Source organism: Apus apus, chromosome 5, assembly GCF_020740795.1.
Source record: "Apus apus isolate bApuApu2 chromosome 5, bApuApu2.pri.cur, whole genome shotgun sequence".
NCBI classification, from domain to species: Eukaryota; Metazoa; Chordata; class Aves; order Apodiformes; family Apodidae; genus Apus; species Apus apus.
Genome location: NC_067286.1, coordinates 61894374 through 61916549, shown reverse-complemented (window position 1 = coordinate 61916549; position 22176 = coordinate 61894374). Strand labels below are relative to the sequence as shown.

Here is a 22176-nt window from a genome sequence, read left to right as displayed (position 1 = left end):
CAACATTGGTAATTGGGTTGTTGAGCTGTTGCTGCAGTGATGGGAAGTCTCTACCTCTTGTGCTGACCTTCCTTTACAACATTCTCTGCCTTACCCACAAAAAAAGTTGTTTCTGCCTTTAAGTAATGCAGCTGTTATCTGCTGGCTTCTGAATGCAACATGTCACCAACAGCAGCTTCAGTTGTAGATTGCACTGTCCTCCTTTTCATTTTCTTTCTTGCTTCAAGCTTCTTCACCTTGGGTCAGGAGCTCTGCCCCATCCCTTTGCTCTTTCAGTTCTTCCCTCCTATATTTTGCTCTCATGTTTGTGCCTTTTCTGTTCTTTCATCTCTTTCTGCCCTACCTGACTGAAGACCCACCAGTGTCTTTCCCACCTTGAAATTGTTCTTTGGTCCAAAGTGCTGTAGGTGTCTGACCTGTATCGTCCGTGCTCAAGATACTTTGTCACCTCCTTGGACAGTGTGTTGGTTTGGGGGCCATCTTGGCACTAAAGCAAGAGGGATACAGTGCTGGAAAAGTCCAGAAAGCTGCCAGATGACAGGATGTGGTGGTGCCTGGGGATCCTCATGCTGATCAAAATGAGCAGTATAACCATGTTAGCCCAGCCATGAGGCAGGGTTGATTTAATTTGGCCCCAGCAAAGTGCTGATACAATTGCATGGGATTAATTTCTGCTTATCCTGCTCGTTCTGCTTTGCTCTGTGAGCTGTTGCATTGGGTGGATCTCCTGAACATGAGGGGAGGGTTTGCCACGTGGTCTTGATCCTCCTCTGGAGATACCTGCTCTGATCACTTCTGCTTCTATTTTCTTCTGAATCAGCAAAGTCATAAATCCCCCATTTCCATTGCTGGTAACAGAACCTGCAAAAAACCTCTTGGTCTCCACCTTGCATTTCCCAAAGGTGCTCTCTTGGTGTCTTTCAAAAATGCAAGACCTTTCCATTTGCTTTTTTAGCACTTGGTGTAATTTCAGGAGCTCAGTTCTCCGTGCATGCAGCCTGCTTTCACAAAGTGGGCTCAGCAGCCTGGTATTCCCATGGGTTTCATGGAAAACTGAAGGTAGTGATGGTTCTATTAACAAACAGATCTATGGGCCGTGCTCAGTGCTGGATCCTGACCCTGCACTGCTCAGTGAGCAGAGGTGTCCCCTGCCCCACATAACTGGGTTAAGTCTTTAAGCTTTGGGTTGAGTAGCTTTTGCTTAAGCCTCGTTTCATAAAACTTGAATCACAGGTTTGAGACTTTTTTATCAAGAGGATGTGATTTCTTTCATCTTATTTGAATTCCTATGGTATCCTCGAGTCTTTTCTGGGAAAAGACAAGGAGAACTGGTAAATGATTGGGCTGTTTGCCTAAAATGCTGCTTTTCATACAAAGGGTTTTTTGGGAAGGTTGTTTTACCTTTTTTTACCTTCTTCCCCTTCAAGAATTTCAAAGGGATTTACCAAGTTGTTTCTGTGTATCTAAAAGTTTGTGCTCATCGAAGGGTTTAGTCAAAACTTCTTGGGATGTTGGTGTATTGGGGAGGTCTCTTGGTTTTGAAGTACACGTGGCCTTGCTGTCCTGCCCTGGCATTATTCTTGAGGAGCAGAATCCACTCTTGACTCAATTCCTGCAGAATTCATTGTATCTTCCCTTTTCTGTTGGGATACCACATCTTCCTAGTGACGGGGAAGGAGGAGAGCACAACCAGAGCCCTTAAGGCTGAGGACTTTGCTGGACAGGTCATGTGTGTCCCGCCTCTCCCTTGGAGGATGTGGTACTCAGGCCTGCTGGGCTGGCTTGGTGGGAAAACTGATGGAGGAATTCATGCCTGTGAACACCTTTTCTGTAGGAACTGGGGTGACTTTAAAAAGTTACGTTAATGCAGTGAGTGACAGGTCTTGCCTTGGAGAATTTAATACCAAATACCTGGACCTGTGATGAACCCCAGTGAAGTTTAGACATTGGAAGTGTCCACCATGGTGGCATCCATTAGTGAGCATAGCAGTAGATACTTCCAAGTTTGCCTGCAGAAGAGATTCCATGTCACCTTTCTTCAAAAGCTGAAGACACAGGCTTGGTCTGACACTTGTGTCCCACTTGCTGCCAGTTGGGAATTTTCCAAATATTTTTTTTCCCCTTCCATTGATTTTTCCACAGTCTTAATGCTGAAGCTCTGTGTCACCCTCAGCTTGTCTTGCTCTGACCTCAGACACCTAAGAGTTGGTTTCTTTTTTCCCCACTATTAACTGAGCTGCCTTATTTCTTGTCCTCCAGCCAACTCCTGCAGATCTCAAAATGCTTTACAAAGGAGATAAAAATCCTTAGTCCTGTTTTGTAGATACGTGGGGCAAAAGCAGCAGAGTGGCTTGTCCCAGACCACTCAGGATGTCTGCCATCAGTGGCAGGAGGAGGAATAGAGACCCGGTCTTCCTGAACCCTCAACCCTGTCCTATATTCCCTGTGAACACTGCTGCCAATTTTCAATGGATGAAAAATTCCCATTCTGACTGCACAAGTCCTTCTTTTACATCTACAGAAAGAGGTTGGCTGTACTGAGGTCGTTGTGAAAAGGTGGAAAAAAAGTGTGACCTAGGAGTGGAGCCCTTGCTGCAGGGTGCTCTGCCAGCAGCTCCCTCATCTCTGTCCGTGGGAGCTGTAGGTTTTGTTTCCTTGGCCTCCTTTTATCTTGGAGTTCTGTGAGGAACCCCATAAGTGAGTCTGACCTGGATGTCCATTGATGGGCAGAACAGGCCACCTGGAGACTTCAGCTGTGCTAGAAGGTATGGCCAGTATTTAGGAGCAAATTACATGTGTGGCTTGATGAAGAATTTGGCTAGCTTATACTTTTTGGTTTAAACCTGTTGGAAATGTCAGGACTAAAGGGAAGTGTGTGCACCTGGAGCGGGGCTAGAAAAATACCCAGTCTGTGGTAGGACCTGGCTTAGTCTTGTGACAGGATTGTGAATTTCTGGAGAGGGGCTCTGATGGTGCCTGCAGCTATTTCTGTCTTTGGACAAGGCTTAATTGGGCTGGTTGTGGTGCCCTGTGTGGTGGCTTTTCAGGATGACTCCCTGAAGGGAGGGCTGCCCCTGTTGGGATGGGGTGGGAAGAGCCGCTATTGCAGAAGGGGCATAATAGATTTCCTGGGCTGAATCCGATCTTGTGGGCTCCCTGTGCCAGCTGCAGCATCCACCTGAGTTGGGCTCCATGGGGAGCATGTGGCATAATCCCAGCTGGGAGCCTCAGAGGTGCCCAGCTTTGGAGCTCCCAGCCATCCCAGCAGCGGGGACTTGACCGGCTTCCTCCGCTCCCTCCCGCTGCCTGGAGCTGACACCCATTGTCCCTGCTCCCGACCCTGGCAGCCACCTCTCCTTGCCAGGACCAGGGGGCATCACAATCCTCACCCACCCCCAAGACACTAAACACCCCCCCAGCACAGCTCTGCTGCTGCTGCCCGTCAGGAATAGCTCTGATCCCCTCTTTATTCCGCGCCTCGATGAAGGGACGGCTGCGCCCTTGCTGGCATCTCCTCCAGCAGAGACCATCATCCTGTTAGAGGATTGACTCCCTGGCTTGACATCCCACGACCCACTGGGCCACCCTTCCTCAGGGTTTCTGAACCACATTCAAGACTGGAAGTTTTCACAGCGCTTAGCGAGGAGCAGCCGACTCTTGGGTGTTGGGTGCCTTGCAAACCAGACACCTGCTCCCCCTCCTTGGCCACCCTTTCCAAAAGGAATTATTAGGCAGACATTAACCATATAATATTTTGGCAGGGTGCTGGGTGGCACTCATCACTGCTGCTGCTACAGGATGTTTAAAAATAAATAAATAAATGATTTTTTAAATATATTTTTTTTTAAAGCACAATAAAGTAGGGGTTTTTTTTTGTTGTTGGAAAAGGAGATTTCATGTTATCTGTGTTTGCAGGCTTTCTGGCTCATATGCTGGAGGAATCCTTGCTGCGGGGGTGTTTTCATTCTCTCGTCTAACGTGGCAATGGTCCATCACGGCGGAGGTTTTTAGCTTAAACAATCTGTTTGTGGGGCTGCTGATGGCTCTCACCGTGCATTTTGAGGAGGCATCCACTGCAAAGGAGAGATCCGAGGTAAAACGTCTCAAGCAAAGTGAATAAGTCTTTTTTTTTTTTTCTCTTTTTTTTTTTTTCAGTTAGTTATCACGGGTCTGTTTAATTTCCTGTTCGTTTAGAATCATAGAATCATTAAGGTTGGACAGGACCCTAAAGATCATCTAGTTCCAACCCCCCTGCCATGAGCAGGGAATCCTACCACATAGAATCATTAAGGTTGGAAGGGACCTTAAAGATCATCAAGCTCCAACCCCCCTGCCATGAGCAGGGAACCACTAGACCAGGCTGCACAAAACCTTGTCCAACCTGGCCTGAAAAACCTCCAGGGATGGGGCATCAACAACCTCCCTGGGCAACCCATTAGTGTTCATTTAGTTTTGTTTCATAGAATGGTTTGGGTTGGATGGGACCTTGTAGATCATCTAGTTCCAACCCCCCTGCAATGGGCAGGGACACCTCCCACCAGCCCAGGTTGCTCCAAGCCCCATCCAACCTGCCCTTCAACACTGCCAGGGATGGGGCAGCCACAGCTTCCCTGGGCATTTTGAGGAAAGAGGAAAGGAGTTTGAAGAAAGAAGGTAAAATTTGGGACTTGGTTCAGCACCTAGTCTGGGTAGTGTCCATCCCTAACCTACCTGGATGTTCAAAATTGCCAAACGTTGACACACCTCTCCACTTTGCTTAAGGGTGGAGCTGGGACCTGTTGGACGGGTTTGGGCTTGGTTGTTTTTATACACACAGGGTGGAAACAAGAGAAGCAAAATAATTTTCATCTAAATATTTTAGTGCAAAGTTTGGTTTCACACATCAGAGACTCCAACTAGGTCCTGGGTGTTCAAGTTTTGATTTTCAGAATTGATATTTTTCCTTGGGGTAAATAGATACATTTTACAGAAAATTTTACCTGGTCAGAACCCCAGGTTTCTACTGAGAAAAAAACAACCATGTTTTCAATCAGTTATTCTTTTGAAATTAAATGTGCCCCTAAAATAATGCCATTGTTAAAGACAGAGACTTGAAATTTCATGCCAGATTCTCTACTTTATAAACAGACTAGGCAGCCAAATGATATATTTACTCAGCAGTCTTGTTCTTCCTGCTTCTATTTGCCTGAACATCTGATCTCTCCTCTCACAGACTTGCCTGCTGTGACTCCTGCAAATTGTGTGAATAAAAGGATTTTTGTCGAGCTAGGCTAGAATTTCAGGAGTCTGCAGTGGTAGTTTACTCAGCTTCAGGAGTTCTCAAATAACATGTTTTATCAGTGGTTATAGAGACCTTGTTTCACCACTGGACTTTACTTCTTTCCTTTTTGATGGCTGCTGTCCCAGGATCCCAACCTGAACTCAGTGAAGATGGGGTTGGGCATTTTCCAGCCTCCTTCCACATTTCACGTGCCCCATTTCCAACAGAATTTTCAGATGTGATTTTCACAGGCAGTGAAGGAGCTTGTTTTAGTGTTTTTTGGGTGTCTGGCATCCCATGCCCTAAAGAAGCCAGGCTGTCAACAGCAAGCTTACAGAGCTTTTCATAAACCAGATGGTCATGCAAACATCTTCAAGGGTGTGCTTGGAGTTCATCAATGTACTTGAAAAATTGCTGAGGTTGTCCTGAGTCCCATAGGGCAGCTCTGAAGATTTCAGAAGTTATTCCAGGTGTTTCCATGGCATGGCAATGTTCAACACCGAGTGCTGGGCAGTCAATTAAAAATTACCAGGTGATCCCATGCCAAGGCAAGTGTTTGTACCTCACACACCATCCTCACCAGTGACTGAAATAAGGGGTGATGCTGTAATGTTAGATGGAAGAGCTCCTCTCCTTGGGGATGGCTAGGGAGGTGAGGATGGGTTCTCAGCTCCTGTCCAACAACATTTGTGGGAGTCTGGTGGCTTTTTGCCCACCAGAGGGGCTTGACTTCAGGTTGTAACATGGACCAAGTGGCCAGTGATGGGAGGAGGAGGAGACAAATTCAAAAGAGGAGCAGTGTCCAATGGTGCGCTGACCCAGGGTTTCCATACAGAGTTTCTCTTGTAGCCTTGTCCTCCCCCAGTCAACAAAGGGGACTCAGCCACCACTCTGAAGTTTGTGTAGCCCTGACTTTAGCCCTTTGTGCCTGAAGAAGAGGAAGAAATGATTCCTGTTTATCTCAAATGAAGTCTCTGTATATAAGGGCATTATTTTAGGGTATGGCTTCTGAAAACGTTGCATCGTTCGGAGCTGACGGCTGGGTGGTCTCCCTGTGCAGCAGAGGTCGAGGAACTGGACCCCATCACATCATTATGATGTGATGGTGCTCCGTGGGATTTCTGCATACATGGAGACGTAGCTGGACACTTTTTAAAGAATGTTTTCTGTTAAACAAGTAAAATCTCCCTGTAAATAGTAAAAAAAGTAGCCTGTGTGGTCCGCATTACAACTGGCCAGCGCTCACCGATGTATTTGCCTTTCTCTAAGAGTCCCTTGGGCTGCACAGAAGTTCTTTTGGTCTCTGGATGTTTTTGCAAACTGTGAAGAGTGCTTGTGAACGTGTTTGTTATTTTTTCTTTTCCCTTTCAGATCTCTAAACTTGGTGCCTTTTGCTGTGGCCTCAGTTTGTGCAACCAGCACACGATCGTGCTTTATATTGCCTGTGTTGTGCCTTGGGTTCTCGCCCGGCTTTTCAGGAAGATGGTGGGTATTTTGCTGACCCAGAACTCTGGTTTTGTGGGCAGTAATTCTTCTTTCCAAGCACTTGTGCCACTTCTGTGTTGATGTACAAAGAGGGACTGTCAATGGTTTATCTGAACTAGTTGGTCATCAACCACTGAAATTAGAGTCCATCAGTCTGACACCAGAGCCACCGATGATGATTTGGAGGCTTTGTTCACACCAACAAGTCTGTGACCTGCTCCTGTCTTCTGGAAAAGGAAGGCTCTGTCCCAGCTGCTTGCAAATGCCCTGTGAGCTACCAGGAGGCTCATACTAATAGTTAAAAACTGCTCAGTGTGCAGGAAATAAGAGCATGTTCAATGACCTACCCAACCGGAAAGGAGATCAGTGTTTGTTGGTGAGAAGTCACAGGTGCTGCTTCTCCTGGCTGATGGCCCTGGCTTTCTTCTGCCATCAGCTTATCTGGAGATGAATTTCTGTGTGTTGTTTTCCCAGTGGTAACACACAAAGCCATTTCCACTTGTTGCAGAGCATCTTGCAGCTGCCGTTGATGGTTGAAGGTGGAGCTGGAATAAGCAGCATGGCAAGAAGGGTGCAGAGGCTTGTTTCTAGGGGGAAGTCCTCTTCAGCATCTCCTTGGGACATGCCTTCAGCTCTGATGCAGCCAAGACATGAGTCCTACAAGAGATTAACTTTCAGGTGAAAAGCACTTTGTGCCAGCTGGAGAAGACCAAAGGAAGGCTGACCTTCAGTGAAATGGCAAGCCTCTGATTTGGTCAAATACATCTCTTTCATCTTCTACCTGAGATCTCATTCTCAAGATGTCCCTCCTTCTACACCTCTTTTATTAAGCTTACTAGTTGTGTGAGAAAGTGAAAACACCTTTTTGCATACCTGGCTTAGGAAGGTCACTTGCATCCATCTAGATGAGGCTCCCAGGTGATCTTCAGGGGCCCTGCCATGCTGTTGTCTTCTATAGGTGATCTTCTGTGAGTCAGTGCATCAGGCTGGATGCCAAGTGTTGTAGAAACTCTGCTTTGCCCAGAAAACAGATGCTCTGATCACTTTGCAAGTGGCCCAGAGAAACCTCCATCTGCTTCCTCCCCCTCTTTTGTCCCCCTGAAGGTGACAGTTGGGCAGGTTCTGCTGTATTTTTCCACCCTCGACGTGTTAAATCAGGCGTGGTTCTGGCTATATCTAAGCTCACAGGGAAGGCATGAGAGATAAGACACAACTCAGACAACCTTGATCCAAAATCTCTTTGGTGCTTCCAGCGAACCCCTTTCTGACTACGTATTGCCTTCAGCACAATGAAGACTCACTCCTGTAGTATCTTTGTGTTCTTTAAACAGCTTGTGTTTTTACCCAGGGAAGTCCAGAGAGACTTCTATGATTTCCAGCCAGGACAATTCTGAGCCAATATAATATTCCTGGGAAGTACTTTAGAGATCCCAGTAGTGCCTGCTGCAGAAAACCACCTAATAAGAAGGGCATTTGATGGAAAACAGTGCCTTTTTCAGAAAAAAAGAGCCAGCTTTCTTCTGAAGGAACTGTGGCCACCACCATTATCAAGCTACTTTTTCTGCTCTGTAGATGATCACTCTGAATGGTGCCTCCTCCCCATAACCCCAGCTCCTGAAGAAGTGCCTTGATTGACAGGGCAGTGGCTGATGATAAAGCAAGCGTGCAATATTCTGGGGTGGGATTTTCCAAAGCACTTAAAGGAGTTAGGCACAGAAGTCCCTTTGAAAGTCTTGTTCTTCCTGACCCCTTAGGCAGTCTTGAAAAATCCCACCCCAAAAGTTGGCCTATCCAATTTAGCCAGGGTAATCACGATGAAGGAAATGGCAAAACTGACTCCTGATGGTGGTGAGTGATGTGTGCAGTTGTACTAGAGCAGCATTTCCCTTTATTTATTTATTTATTTATTTATTTATTTATTTATTTATTTATTTTCTTGCCAGATGGAACACCAGCCAACTCTTAATCGCTGCAAAGTGGGTTATCTCAGCCTTGCAGTGCTTCAGCCATCTATGCATGTCATGCCATGATTTAAATGTGAAAGATGCAATGAGTATGATACTCATGAGTCCTAGCTAATATTATTTGCTTCACTTAAATTTCACCCTGCCATGCAAAGGAGATCAGTTTGATGCAGTTTCCTGGTAATCCACAAAATCGTTGGGTTTAACATCGCGTTTTGGAGGGACTTACTATAAATTGAGAGATCAGCTCTGTGTAAATATATTTGATGTGTGTTTTTTTGCTTTATCTGTTCTCGAAGTTCCAGCGTGATTAAACTCAAATAAACATTGTTATGCAATATGACATATTTTGGTGCAGGAATTGTCCCTAGGCCATTTGCTGAAGTTGGGTTTATGCTTCTTGGCTGGTTTGCTGCCTTATCTCTATCTGCCGGCTTCATCCTACCTCAATCAAGCCCGTTGGACATGGGGAGACCAGACGACTTTTCAAGGATTTTTGACCCACTTTCTCAGGGAAGAATATGGGACATTCAATCTGGTAAATAAGGGTCGTTTTCTAAACTACTCTCTCTTAACTTAAGCTGTTGCAGGACCTTTCTATTTGTGACCATCCATGGCTTGCACGGGAAGACATTGGAAATGTTTTCTTTTTTTCCAAAATGATTTCTGATGTTGACCTTCTGAGGAGTCAGGTCTTCTGGGAATGGGTCACATGGCTGGGAAAATAAGGAAATAATTCTCTTTGCCTTTCTGGAGTGAGCCATGTTATTTACTGGGAGCTGTGCAGGTATCTTGTATTTGTAAAAGTCCAAAGAGCAAACTGGGCTGATGGTGGCATCAATTTTGTGTTTTTCTTGTTTTAAGACAAATAATTTATTTGTTTCTTGTGGTTTTTTTTAATTTCAAGCTCAGCTATTTAAAGAATTCTCAAGCAGTTTTCATTTCTGTATCTTTAAAAAATACTCCTCTTAAATAACTTCTAATATTGAATTGAAATGAATGGGAGGGTTGGGGGGTCTCAGAAACCTCTGATCTGGGTTATTGACAGGTCTGTGCTCTTGCCAAGAGAGGGAGGAGTTGTGTGGTTGCTTGCAGAGTGTAGGGTTTGCACCTTCCTCCTCCAGCCCCAGCTTAGGTGTGTGGCTCTGACCACCCAAGGAAGGCAAGTGCCCAGCTCCCCTCCTGCCCTTCCCACTTCAGAGGTTTCAATGCAGAGGGCTGGGAAATCACACCACACTGGGAAAAAGGGGTGGTTTACATATTGGGTCCCTTCTTGGTGTCTTGACACCCCATGGCCTCAGAAATTTGAGATGCTGGAACAGGTTGCCCAGGGAGGCTGTAGATGCCCCCTCCTTGGAGGTGTTCAAGGCCAGTTTGGTTGTGGCCTTTAGCAACCTGATCTAGTGGGAGGTGTCCCTGCCCGTGCAGGAGGGTTGGAACTAGGTGATCTTTAAGGTCCCTTCCAACCCAAACCAGTCTGGGATTCTATGAAATTGAGGTCCCTGGTGCAAGCACCATTGCCGTTCCATTACAGCCTTCCTGGAGAGATGGGTGGCTGTAGGATGTGAGGCGACAGACTTGATGGTTCCTGGTGCTGCCACTTAATCTTTCCAAAACTCCTACAGCAATAAGATTCACTCTCTGAAGGGCTGAGATTTCCCTGGTTGTCCTATTCCCAGCCATCTCCTGAGAATGATACTCTGCTCAGCAGAGCAGTACCAGGGGACACAAATCCCTTCACTCCATTCTCCATCACTCCTTTCTCCATCAAGTGTGATGAATTCAAGTGGATGTTCAGGAGGCTTAGGGATGTTCAGCATGTAATCCTGCACCACAAATCACATTTCTGATGAACTTGTCAGAAGCAGGAGCAATAAATTCTGCAAAATCCAAGTATTTGGTCCCGACGCCAGTTGGGCAAGTGCCAGAGCCCTGCCTGGATGGACAGTCCTTGCTTCCTGTGGCTCTGTTTTAAGGGCAGACAGAGTCAAAACCAACCAACCAACAAAACAGTGAAAAGACTAAGGAGAGGGTTCTATATATAAGCCAAGGATCTGGCAGGGATGTGTCTGGGGCCAGCAGCTGTCAGGTGGGGCTTTGCAAGAAGCAGAGATGTAGCAGTGGGGCTTCAGGAGCTGTGGACTGGTTCTCTGTCCTCTAGCACTTCTGTTTTTTAACTCACCTTGAATGCAATTAACTATTCCATTTTTCTTGGGGTTAAATATTCATTCTAGACCTCCTGGATCAATTTACCTTATCTTTTATTTGGTAGCCACCACTTTTCCAACAAGCACCTATGAAGGTAATTCCTCACCTCCACCAAACATCTTCTTTCCCAGACTTGTGCCATGAATTGCAAGTGTCTGCCATAAAAATCCTCATATATTTCCTATAAATATCATACAGCTCTGCCCCCATCAGAGTAGAGGGGACCAGAGGAAGTCTGGTGGGCAAACAGGAATCGAGTCCTACCTGCTTGTCTCAGGCTGTGGGGAGATGTCCCAGAAAATAATTGTACTATGCAGATAAACAATGAGAGGCAATGGCTTCAGGTTGTGCCAGGGGAGGTTTAGATTGGATCTTGGGAACAGTTTCTTCCCCAAAAGGGTTGTCAGGCCCTGGTCCAGGCTGCCCAGGGCAGGGGTGGAGTCCCCATCCCTGGAGGGATTTCAAAGCCCTGTAGATGTGGTGCTGAAGGATATGGGGCAGTGGTGGCCTTGGCAGGGCTGGGTTAAGGGTTGGACTTGGTGATCTTAAAGGTCTTTTCCAACCTAAGTGATTCTGTGACTCTATGATATAGTGGAGCTCTTACCTAAACCATATGATGTGCTCTTGAAAAAATGCTTATCCAGATGGTAAACCCTGCAGAGGCATAGTGTGAAACAAGGATGTAGGAGAAAATGAAGGTCCGAGCAGAGTTTGCTGTCTTTTCATTGTTTAAGCAGTTCCTGTTCCCTGTGATCACCTTGAGGTACCACCTGAAGGATTTTTGAGGAGTCCTGTGTTCTCAGGGCAAACAAAAAATGAAGAGACTTTTTCTTGCCCCAGGGATAGAGCAGCCAGTGTGTGGGTTTCTCACGGGTTCTTTTCTTTTTATCTAGGCCAAGTCTGAGACAGGATCCACTATGAGAGAGATGCTGATGTGAGTAAAATCTTGATCGTGCCTTTTAGTGGAGAGAAACCTGTTGCTGCTGCTGCTGTTATTTGGGCCAAAGTGGCTCCTGTCCTGCTTTTCTTTGGCTTGGGGCAGAGCTGGGGGCATGTGTGTCCAGTGCAGGGACAGCCTTGCATGTCTGTCTGTCTTCCTCGTTGAAGAAGAAGTGCTGGATCCCCTTCCCCAGTGATTTTTCATTCCAGATCTTGACTTGTAAACTGACCTTGTTCCCATTCCCGGTAGACTTCACAGGAGAACGGGAACATGTTATGTGGTGCTTATTCCCTCCTTCTTGTGCCACTGTAATTGAGTGCAAGGGGTGATTTGGGGATGGCACATCCATGCACTGATTTCTTTCAGTTTTCAGCTGGCACAGATGAAGTCGGAGCTCTCCCTTCCTGTCCTTGCCCTGGCACTTGTGGCCTGTGTGAGCGCGATGCTGCCGTAAGTTGGAGACCAGTATTTGCTCTAATGGCCCTTTCATACTGGCTTTCTTTGCCTTCTCCTTGCTGGTGCAAAAAAAAAAATCAGCAATTGGCTGTGGTCATCTACAAATTAAGAGCAAAATATCCCTGTTCCTGAAAGCCCTGTGGCTTGGGAGATGGCAAGCTTAGGAATCTTGAGATCCTGACGGTTTAGTGCTTTTGAAAGCAGAAGTTTCATAAATTGCAAAAGCAAAGAAAGCCTCATCCTTGTATTAAGTGCATTTAGGTATGCAGAGAGAGAGTTGTTTTCAAGCACATACAGCTTTTGTCTCCCTTTTCATCATGTCATAGAGTGCTTCTTTATTTTTTTATAGGACAAAGCAGCAGAAGTCACCTGTGATCTGGCTCTTCACTGGCATGCTCTGTCTTTATTCCCTTTTCTTTGCTTGGAGAGCAAATTTGGATATTACAAAACCTCTCTTTCTGGGTGTGGTAAGTTACACTCCAAAAATTCCCCTGACGTGTTGATTTTTGGAAGAAGCCTTCAAATATGTCATCATAGAATCCCACGCTGGTTTGGGTTGGAAAGGACCTCAAAGATCATCTAGATCCAAACCCCCTGCCATGGGCAGGGACACCTCCCACCAGCCCAGATTGCTCCAAGCCCCATCCAACCTGCCCGTCAACACTGCCAGGGATGGGGCAGCCACAGCTTCTCTGGGCAACCTGGGCCAGGGTCTCACCACCCTCACAGGAAAGAATTTCTTCCTAATGTCCAACCTAAATCTCCCCTCTTCCAGTTTTAAGCCATTACTCCTCACCCTCTCACTACAAGCCCTTGTCCAAAGCCCCTCCCCAGCTTTCCTGGAGCCCCTTCAGGTGCTGGAAGGTGCTCTAAGGTCTCCCTGGAGCCTTCTCTTCTCCAGGCTGAACAACCACAACTCTTTCAGCCTGTCTCTAGAGCAGAGCTGCTCCAGCCCTCAAATCATCTTTCTAGTTTCTCCAGAACTCTCCGTCCTTCTTGATGTGTATATAATGGTTGGACTTGGTGACCTTAAAGGACTTTTCCAACCCGAGTGATTCTGCGATTGATTCTATTGTCTTGAAGGTGCAATAATACAGCTCCTTATTCCGTTTTCTGATACCTGGGGAAACAGAAGGAGGTTCTGTGGGGTTTTGTGTCCTAGGTGGAGCGATTCTGGCTGCAGAGCAACGCGGTGGTGGCCGTGCTGGCCGGGCTGGGACTGGCCGCTCTTGCCTCTCTCGGAAGCGCCGTGCTGGAGGGCAGCCGGGTGCTGCTGTGGCTGGAGCAGCTTTCTGCCCTCATGCTTGTTGCTTCTCAAGTCTGGGCAAATTATAGGTAATAAACCCTATCTGGTCGGGGTGCTGCTGTAAACCCTTCACCCTGCCCTGCTCCTTGGGTTTCCTTGTCTGGAGGTGGGAAAGGTGCTTTTCGCATCCCCCCTAAGCTTGATGGCCACAGCTTGGGGGACTCCCTTGTCTGATCTCCCTAAAAATCACCAGGCACCAACTCCAGGCTGTTAAGGGAGGTGTTGTGTAGGTTCAAGGAAGTAAATGCATAAATTTCTAATGAAATAAACTCAAAAATCTGTGCTTTATTTGCTAATATCATTTGCAGAATTCATTTGACCTGGACAGTCACTTCCTTCCGTTGCTTTGGGAAACCTTATGCCCTGGGTCTTTTTTCTTATTTTATTTTACTTTTTGAAGAGTCACATCTGTAGTGTAGGTCTTCCTTACCCCATAACCACACCAAAGACTCAGCAGTGGCTTGGGTGGGACTCAGTGTAGTAGTAGGGATGCTCAGGTGGAGGTTGACCAACTGGTGACGTGTAGAACTTGCAGAACTTCATACTTGGGAATCCTGTCTTTGCACACAACTTTTCCCAAAGGCTGCTCTGTAGGTGAGCCAGTCAGAGCTCATGTCCTGAGCCTTGTCATGGGGTGTCCTCTTCTTGAGTCTGTACCTGGAGTGTGTACAGCGCATGATGGTGTAACAAAAAGGTTCTAACCACAGCTATTGTAAATCCACTTTTGCCTGATGCTACAATAACTTGGCTTTTAGTGCTTAATTAAAAGGATGGGGAGGGTTTCAAATGCTTTACAGAGCCATCATTCTACTGGCACTTCCAGCTCCAACTAGTAAGTCTGTAGGTTTAGCCCAAGGAAACATCAGCATTACAGTGAAGGCATTCAAGGAGCACGTATTTTGGCAAAACTATAGTGGCTTGTGCCTCTGGTGCAGGTTTCTGGGGGACTAGAGTCCAAATGCTTCATTTCTGTGCCTGGGTTTCTCTGTAAATGGAGATGATGCTTTTCAGCAAGATCTGACTAGGGTGAAGGACTTCACCTCTCCATGCCTATTGCATACAATTGTCCTGAAGATGTGCAAAGCCATGCAAATGCCTGCTTTTAAGATGCTGGTTTTTTATCTGTTCTCTTAAGTGCTTGTGACCAGAGCAACAACTATGTTGTTGATAAGTTTGCAAGGAATCTGCTGTCCTCTATGCCACCAGGGGCAGTGATCTTGCTGAGAGGAGACTTACCTGGGAACGCTCTTCGTTATGTTCATTATTGCGAAGGCATGAGACCTGATATCACCTTAGTGGACCAGGAGGTAGGTTGAGAAAGTAATATTAGAAGAGACAACAAACAGATGTAAAAGTTCTTGATTTCCTTTCTCTTCTTGAGGGGGGGCTCTCTTTGCTCAAATACAACTCATGACGCAGAAATAAAATTGAATCTTTTTAGAAGTGTTGTGGGTGCCTCTGGGGTGGAACATGGTGTGCAAGCCCCATCCAAGCCCAAAAATCCAACAAGGAGGCAATAGTAGGTAGAGAGAAGGGGAACTCCAAGTTCTTCATTATGGCAGATAGCCAGATGTGGCACAGGGCTGATGTTTGCCTCACTGAAGAAGCATTGTCCCTGATGTTTTCTGTGGTTGCCCCAAAATACAGATGCTGGGGCAGCAGAAGGCTGCTGGGAGCAGAGTGGAGGGTGGCAGATCAGCAGGTGCCCTGTGGGCAATGAGACTGTGGGGCTTCTCCCAAGTACTTTATCACATGGATGCTTATTCCTTGCATCCCGTTATCTTAGAATTGCAAAATCATTTTGGTTGGAAAAGACCTTCAAGATCATCAAGTCCAACCATTAACCCAGCCCTGCCAAGGCCACCACTGCCCCATGTCCCTCAGCACCACATCTACAGGGCTTTGAAATCCCTCCAGGGATGGGGACTCCAGCCCTGCCCTGGGCAGCCTGGGCCAGGGCCTGACAGCCCTGTGGGGAAGAAATTGTTCCCAAGATCCAATCTAAACCTCCCCTGGCACAACTTGAGGCCATTTCATCTTGGTCCCTCAAAAGTGGTTTTACAGATTTCTGCCTCTGGTTTCTTACATTAAAACAGGTGCTGTGTGTCCTGGGTGATGTTTGCACTCTTTCCTTTTTTCCTGAGAAATGGAAGAAGAAAAATCCCCCATTACAGAAGGGGACGCCACCACTTCTCCTGCCACATCAGTCCTTGCACTTGGCTTTGCAGCAAGGGTTTGTGACTTGTTGAGAAACCCAAAACCTCATATCAAAGGATTTTTAGGCCCTGGCCCAGGCTGCCCAGGGCAGTGGTGGAGTCCCCATCCCTGAAGGTTTCTAAAAGCCATGTAGGTGTGATGCTGAGGGACATGATTTAATGGTGGCCTTGGCAGTTCTGGGTCAATGGTTGGATGTGATTATCTTAAAGGTCTTTCCAACTAAAATGATTCTGTGATTCTGTATTTAACCAAACGAAAACTATGTCCTGTCTCTCACCACCAGTAGCTGTTTTGTTTCTTTTGGCCCCTTAGCAGAGAGGACCACTTGCCTCAGACCAGAAACCACTGGTGACCTGGTCTCATGCTGTGGTCCCAGGCAGTTGCTGAAATGGGAGGTGCCCTGACAGAGCAAATTGAGTCATTCCTTTTGCAGAAACCATTTCCTGCAGCTTCTGGATGTAAAATGGACGAAAATTTTGTTTCTTGCTTTCATTTGCCTTCTGTTTTTGGTGACAGATGATGACTTATGGATGGTATTTACCCAAGCTGGCAAAACATTTACCTGATGTTCATTTTCCTGGGAGCCGGTGGAACCCCGTGGAAGGAGTATTACCTGATGGGACACTTGCTTTTAATCTCCATCATTTCCTCAAAGTAAATAAACAGTAAGCATGTCTTTCATATGTAACAGCTTCCCTGAAATTCTTCCACCTTTTTATTTTTTTGTTCCTGAGATTGTTTATGGAACAGCTTGGTACTGCATCCGAAAGACCAATTTTCTCCTCTGAATTCCTTCCCTGGTGGCGAGATTATTTTTGCAATTAAAGCAAATATTGATGCAGAAGTAACTCCATCTGGATATAATGTTGCTTGTTGTTTTGAGGTTGGTTCGGGTTTTAGGAAGGATAAATAAGAAGGTGATGGGCAGAGAGTATTTGCTGATTATTTTTGTTGTTGATACAGTTCATCACAAAGAAAGGAACCTTCCTGTGTACTCAAATGATGATAGTGGGAGAGCAAATTGCTGCTGCTTCTCCTTCGTGAATGTTGTGGCTAAATGATTAGCAAAGAATGAATGTATTCCAGGAATAATCGTCATATAAAAATAGCTTAGGAAGAGTGGAGAAAGGATTAGATACTCACATGAATAAGAACAGCATCTGCATTTAGACTAGCCAGGGTGAGCGGTGCGAGGGCAGGGAGGCAGAAGAAGCATTGCCAGGTGCCATGGGGAGGAAATGGGCTTCTCTGACAGCTTCTGGCAGGTTTTTGAGGTCCAGCATTGGGGAGAGGAAGTGTCTGCTGTCCTGGCTGCCCAAGACGTGCTGTGCCAGATGGGGTTATTCAGTGGCAGCTGCAGAGCTGCTTTGCAGACTGACCCAGAGACATGCCCTTTCTGATGTGACCTGGTCTTAGCCGGGTGAAAAGAAAATGTGGTGCAGCTGAAGACCTGCCTGCTGCACTGGTGTGGTGTGTGTGGCCTGCTCAGGCATGAGGGGTGGCCCAGGGTCCCTGGCATGGCTTCACCATTGCTCTCTCTGGTTTTCTTTCTTTTTTTGACAGTAAGGAGGTGTTTGTCTGCATAGGTCTTCATGAAGGGGACTCAACCTGGAGAAGGGGCTATTCGCTCTGGCCGTGGGGGACGTGTGAAAAGTTGGTGCCTTCTGATGTGGTCTTTGACCCAGCAGAGTGGATTCGTCTTACAAGAAATCTCTATAACTGGACTGAGGACTATGGCAGGTACAAGACAGGGGCACGACTCTGCTGCTTCCTGCTCATCATTCTTCTGCCAGCAGCATAACCACGTCCATGGCAGTACTACAGAAATGAAACACAAGCAATAATCATAATATTTTGTGGTTTGGAATATATAATAAATCTGCATGTGGTATTTTTATTAGGTTTAAAAATAGAGGGGATGTTCCCAGTCAAATGTCAGGTCCAATTTCGATCTTAAACCTTGATCAGGAGTCAAATAACTTTGAGGACTTGGGACATCCAAAGCTATAAATGTTGTAGGCTGAACTGTGATGGATGGTAAAAATCATCTCTCACTTTGAGGATAGCTCAGGTGCTGTGAAACACCTGATGTACCAGGGTCTCCTTCTATGGACAGAGAGGAATAAAGTTTTATGACTGACTGAGGACAAGATGAATTCCCTGCTGTCAGAGCCTTAGCCTTCATAATGGGTTTCCTTCTGCCTGGGAGGTTTGTATCTGCCTGGGTTAGAAGGGTTGATTGTGCAATAGGTGAAACACAATGATGTGGATCCAATGGCTGAATTTTATTCTCCTTCCCATTTAGTTTCAAGCCCTCTTCCTGGGAAGCTGTCGCCAACGAGGAGATGTGGCAAGCCAGGTGATGCTCCTTTGCTCCCTTCCAACAGCTGGTGGGCAGTGCCAGCTCACTGGTGTGGGAATACACACCAAGAGCAGGCAGCTTAGTGGTGCGTGGCCTTGTTGGATCTAAAGGTGCCAAGCTTTGCAAGGAACAGGTTGACAGAATGAGATGAAGGGTGCATGACTGCTGGCAGATCCTTCAGGAAAGTGGTGGGTTTGTTCACCAAAAGGTTCTGCTTAAAGGAGCAGAGAATGGTTTGGACATAGGGTGAGAAAACACATCATGGGGAGAAATTTGTGGCCCTGACCACATAAATGGAGAAGCTGGTGTGCTGTCCCACACAATGGAAAAGCTGCATGGACGAGTTGAAGATGTGTATAACCATGTGATGGGAGCTGGGTATGTTAAGCAGTTATTACATGGAAGTTTTTCTTCTTTTTCTAGGATGAAAACAGCTTTCTTTGTATTTGACCTTGCAGAAACTGCCAGTGTGACTCCAGAAATGAAATCCCAACTTTACACCTTTGCCTACACTGTAAGTCATATATTTTAGTTAGGAATGATCCCTGCAGTCTCCATAATTTTCTTCTTTCTTTAAATTTCCTGATTCCATAGAAATAAGGCATTCCCATACATGTTGGCAATCCTGTAATGTGCATCCTCCTTCGTTCATCCAAACCGGGAGCACAGCAAATTCAAAGAGATTAGTTCAGGGATTTTATCCATTCCTGCTTGCCCCCTCGGTCACAGAGGATGCCAAAATCTAACCAGTTGCCAGTCTACTTCTGCAGTAATTATGGTGTCTGTGCTGAGCTTCCAACCCAGAGATTGCCAAGAGCTTTCTTGTCCTGAAGTCCCCTCTCTGCCCTTGTCCTCTCTGTCATTACACAGTCATACATCTGAGCCAGCAAGTGCAAAATCTGACAGTCTTCTCACTGCAAATTAATTCTGCTGCATTTCACACCAAGGAATAACACCCATAAGTGGGTGTAGCTATCTCTGGGAATACTGGGCTGCCTGAGATGCCAGCAGATGCACAAAATGATCAGTGTGTGTCAGCAGAGAGGAAGAGTTTCACACCCCAGCAAAGAGTCAACAAATAGTTTCCTTTCAACTCCTGCCCATTTTGCTGTGATTTTTGCTGTTCTGCAGAGTTCTTGGGCACGTGCCTGCTGTTGAGCTTATGAATATTCCCTCTCCAGTTAACAGACTGCTCAAGTCCTACGAAAGACATCCTGATCTCCTGAAATACTGAGTAAATCTCTTGCCAGGCACAGCAGTTAAAGCTCTTTTTTTCCCCAGCCCGGTGTAACACCTCTCTTGGGGAGGTGCCTAATGTGTGGTGGGGCTAGCACCATCATCTGCAACGTTTGTAAACAAACAGCTGCTGTAGGAAGGGAAACGTTTCAGCCCCCCCTTGGATTTCTGATTCACACGATTGCACATCAAACACAGAGTGTGTTACAGAAATACTCCAGCTCTGGGCTTGGACATCTAATAAACAGCGTCTGTTCCTTTACAGTTTTGAAGCACTGTGAAGAGCTGTTGGTCTCCTTCGTTCAATTAATTTGTGTCCCTCCCCTCACCCCTCACCCCCCCTTTTTTTTTTTTCCCCCCTTTTAACAGTCTTACAAAGAAATTGTCAACTCTCATCCCAATCACCCAGTGAACTGGCACAAAAACTACGCCATCGCCTGCGAGAGGATGTTGCGTCTCCACGGGGTGGATGCGGATCCCGAGGCCTTGCTCTCTGACACGGTGAAACATTTCCTTCTGTACTCTGAGAAAGCAGAGGATGATCCCCAGAAGCAGGATATTCTGCAGGCTGTGGAGCACCTGAAGAAAGAGCTGCAGGGACTGAGGAAAATGAAAGAAGGTCTGAGACGGAGGCCTGGGTAGCGCCTGGTCCTCCACCCACCTGCTGAAGTGCTGAAATTTCGAAGTCTTCAAATCTGAATTAGTCCTTGATGACGTGAGGGTGGTTTTAACAAGCAATAGAAATGGCAGTGGAGAGGAAATCAAGGGTGATTCCCTCCATGGAATGTACCATTAGTTGGGTTTTGGCTGTTGGTGCCAAATGAACTGTTTGTGTTGTTTCATGCATGGGGGGGTGTGTGGGGAAATCTCATCACTAAATAAAATTCCTGGTTTTCCAAAAAGAGAGTTTTAAATGAAACCTCTGAATTGGATGCACTGGGAAGATCTTTTGAATTATTTTTTTTATGAGGGTAGCATCCTTTATAGATGGAAAAAATGTATTTAGCCTTTCAGTGTGACTTCTCTTCCTGAACCAAGAGGCTTTCCACAGCCATGTTTCTTTAGCCGTGTTGTGTCTGTGTGTTTTTATGGTCACAGGGCAGCAAGGTTGGGTAGGTTTCCATCAGGACAAGCATGTGGGACAGTGTCCTTTGCAGGAGCCTGGTTGCTTACTGCTCCTTGGCTGTGCCTGTGCCTGAGGTGCTGCAGACAATGTGTCCTTCTGGTGTGGGAGGGTAGAGACCACCAAGCCAACTCTTCCTGCCTTCCTTGCTTTGCTGGGATGGTTATTTTCTTTACATTGGGATTTTATGCTGGGGTAGACTTTATTGTACTAGTTTTCCAATAGTGAGCAAGCAACTTGTATATTTTCCATTGCAGAGCACTGTGAGTGTAGGCAGCAGTGTGGCATCTCCTGTGCTGTCTCCACTGGGGCAGAGGGACTGTGGTGCTGAGACCCTGCATGGGGACACAGGAGCAGATCCTCTGTGACATCGCTGTCCCCATGCCTCATGGCATCTGTGCTGTGTCCTCCTTCCATGTGAGCCCATAATGGTCTTCTTCTGTGCCACATACTTGCACGTGCTGGGGGTGCCAGAACTGCAATGTTAGAGATGTCGAGAGCCTTAACCAAAAGAATAGACTGTGGATCCATCCTGCTTTTCAGCCTGCCTCCAAGGCCAAGCAACTCAGTTAACAAGAGCTCAGATATGTGTTTTCCAAAAAACTGACATAGGACAGCATGTCTTTCAAAGTGTTGTCTGTAGGCATGTCCTTCAAGTGCTTAAGATAGACCCAAAACTCTTGTATTGTTAGTGGGAAGTTGTACTTGTTAAAGTGTTCATATTTTGTTCTGTGGTTCTGTGAGATCTCAGCCCAGTGTTTTTAGACAAGAGAAACAGCTGCCAGTCCAGGATTTAATTTGGACTAGTAAAATTTTCAGAGAAGAAATCAGTAACTTCTGTAAAGATCATGTTATCAAGTGGCACCTCTGGAAGCTTCCTAGAGGCTTGGAGGAGCAGATCAGGATGTGTGCAGGAGCTGGGGGTGTTGCATGTGGATGTTCTCTTGGTCTGGGGCTCGAGGTGCAGGCAGGTGCAGATTGAAACTCGTGTGGCTGCTAATCCTAATAGATCCCTTTAAAAGTATAAAATCCTTTTTGGTTGTTTCTCTCCCAGTGCTAAATTTTCCCAAGGTGACTTTCATTGAATGCTGCCCGTATAAAAATCAAGCTGCCATCTAGGAATCTCTAACTCTGGTTGCAAAAAAACATTATTTCTCTCCCTCTTTTTCTGACTTATTTGTGTTGTATGATTCCTGTGGCAATTCCCCTCGTTACTTCTAGAAACAATTCCCATATAAACAGAGATGAGCAATAAAAAGGAATAAAACTAAACTTATTTCAAACTTGATGAGCTCTGCTTTGTGGCTTCTGGGTTGCGAAATGACAAAGCAGAGGAGAGAGAAGGAAGAGGAGAGGTTCAGGGGTGTCATTTTAACTCTTTGTGTTGTAATTGGCTACATTTCAGGTCGACTGTGCCTCACTTAAATCTCTTCCTTTCCCTCAGTCCCTGCAGAAGTGTTTGTACAGAGCAGGGGAATATCATACATTCCTCTGGGCAGCTTTCTCAGGGCTGGCTTTCTTCTCCCTTCTCAAAATCAGTCCTTCAGCCTAGCAGAAAAGCATGAGGAATCCATTTTTTCAATGCTTTTGTTACCTGCATTATTGGAAATCCATTCAAG

The 22176-nt window shown here is 46.2% G+C and overlaps 1 protein-coding gene across 1 annotated transcript in view; it reads left to right on the top strand.

The window, feature by feature from the left end:
- TMEM260 (transmembrane protein 260) overlaps positions 1-21840 on the top strand; it is a 38952-nt gene extending 17112 nt beyond the window's left edge. Inside the window, exons 4-16 of the mRNA XM_051622041.1 lie at positions 3916-4093; positions 6632-6745; positions 9068-9247; positions 11811-11851; positions 12224-12307; positions 12663-12780; positions 13476-13648; positions 14755-14926; positions 16353-16501; positions 17400-17576; positions 18142-18195; positions 18622-18712; positions 19804-21840. Of these exons, the coding sequence (XP_051478001.1) occupies positions 3916-4093; positions 6632-6745; positions 9068-9247; positions 11811-11851; positions 12224-12307; positions 12663-12780; positions 13476-13648; positions 14755-14926; positions 16353-16501; positions 17400-17576; positions 18142-18195; positions 18622-18712; positions 19804-20076 (1804 nt within the window). The 3' untranslated portion in view covers positions 20077-21840. The remainder of the gene's footprint in view (positions 1-3915; positions 4094-6631; positions 6746-9067; positions 9248-11810; positions 11852-12223; positions 12308-12662; positions 12781-13475; positions 13649-14754; positions 14927-16352; positions 16502-17399; positions 17577-18141; positions 18196-18621; positions 18713-19803) is intronic.
- The last annotated feature ends 336 nt before the right edge of the window (positions 21841-22176 follow it).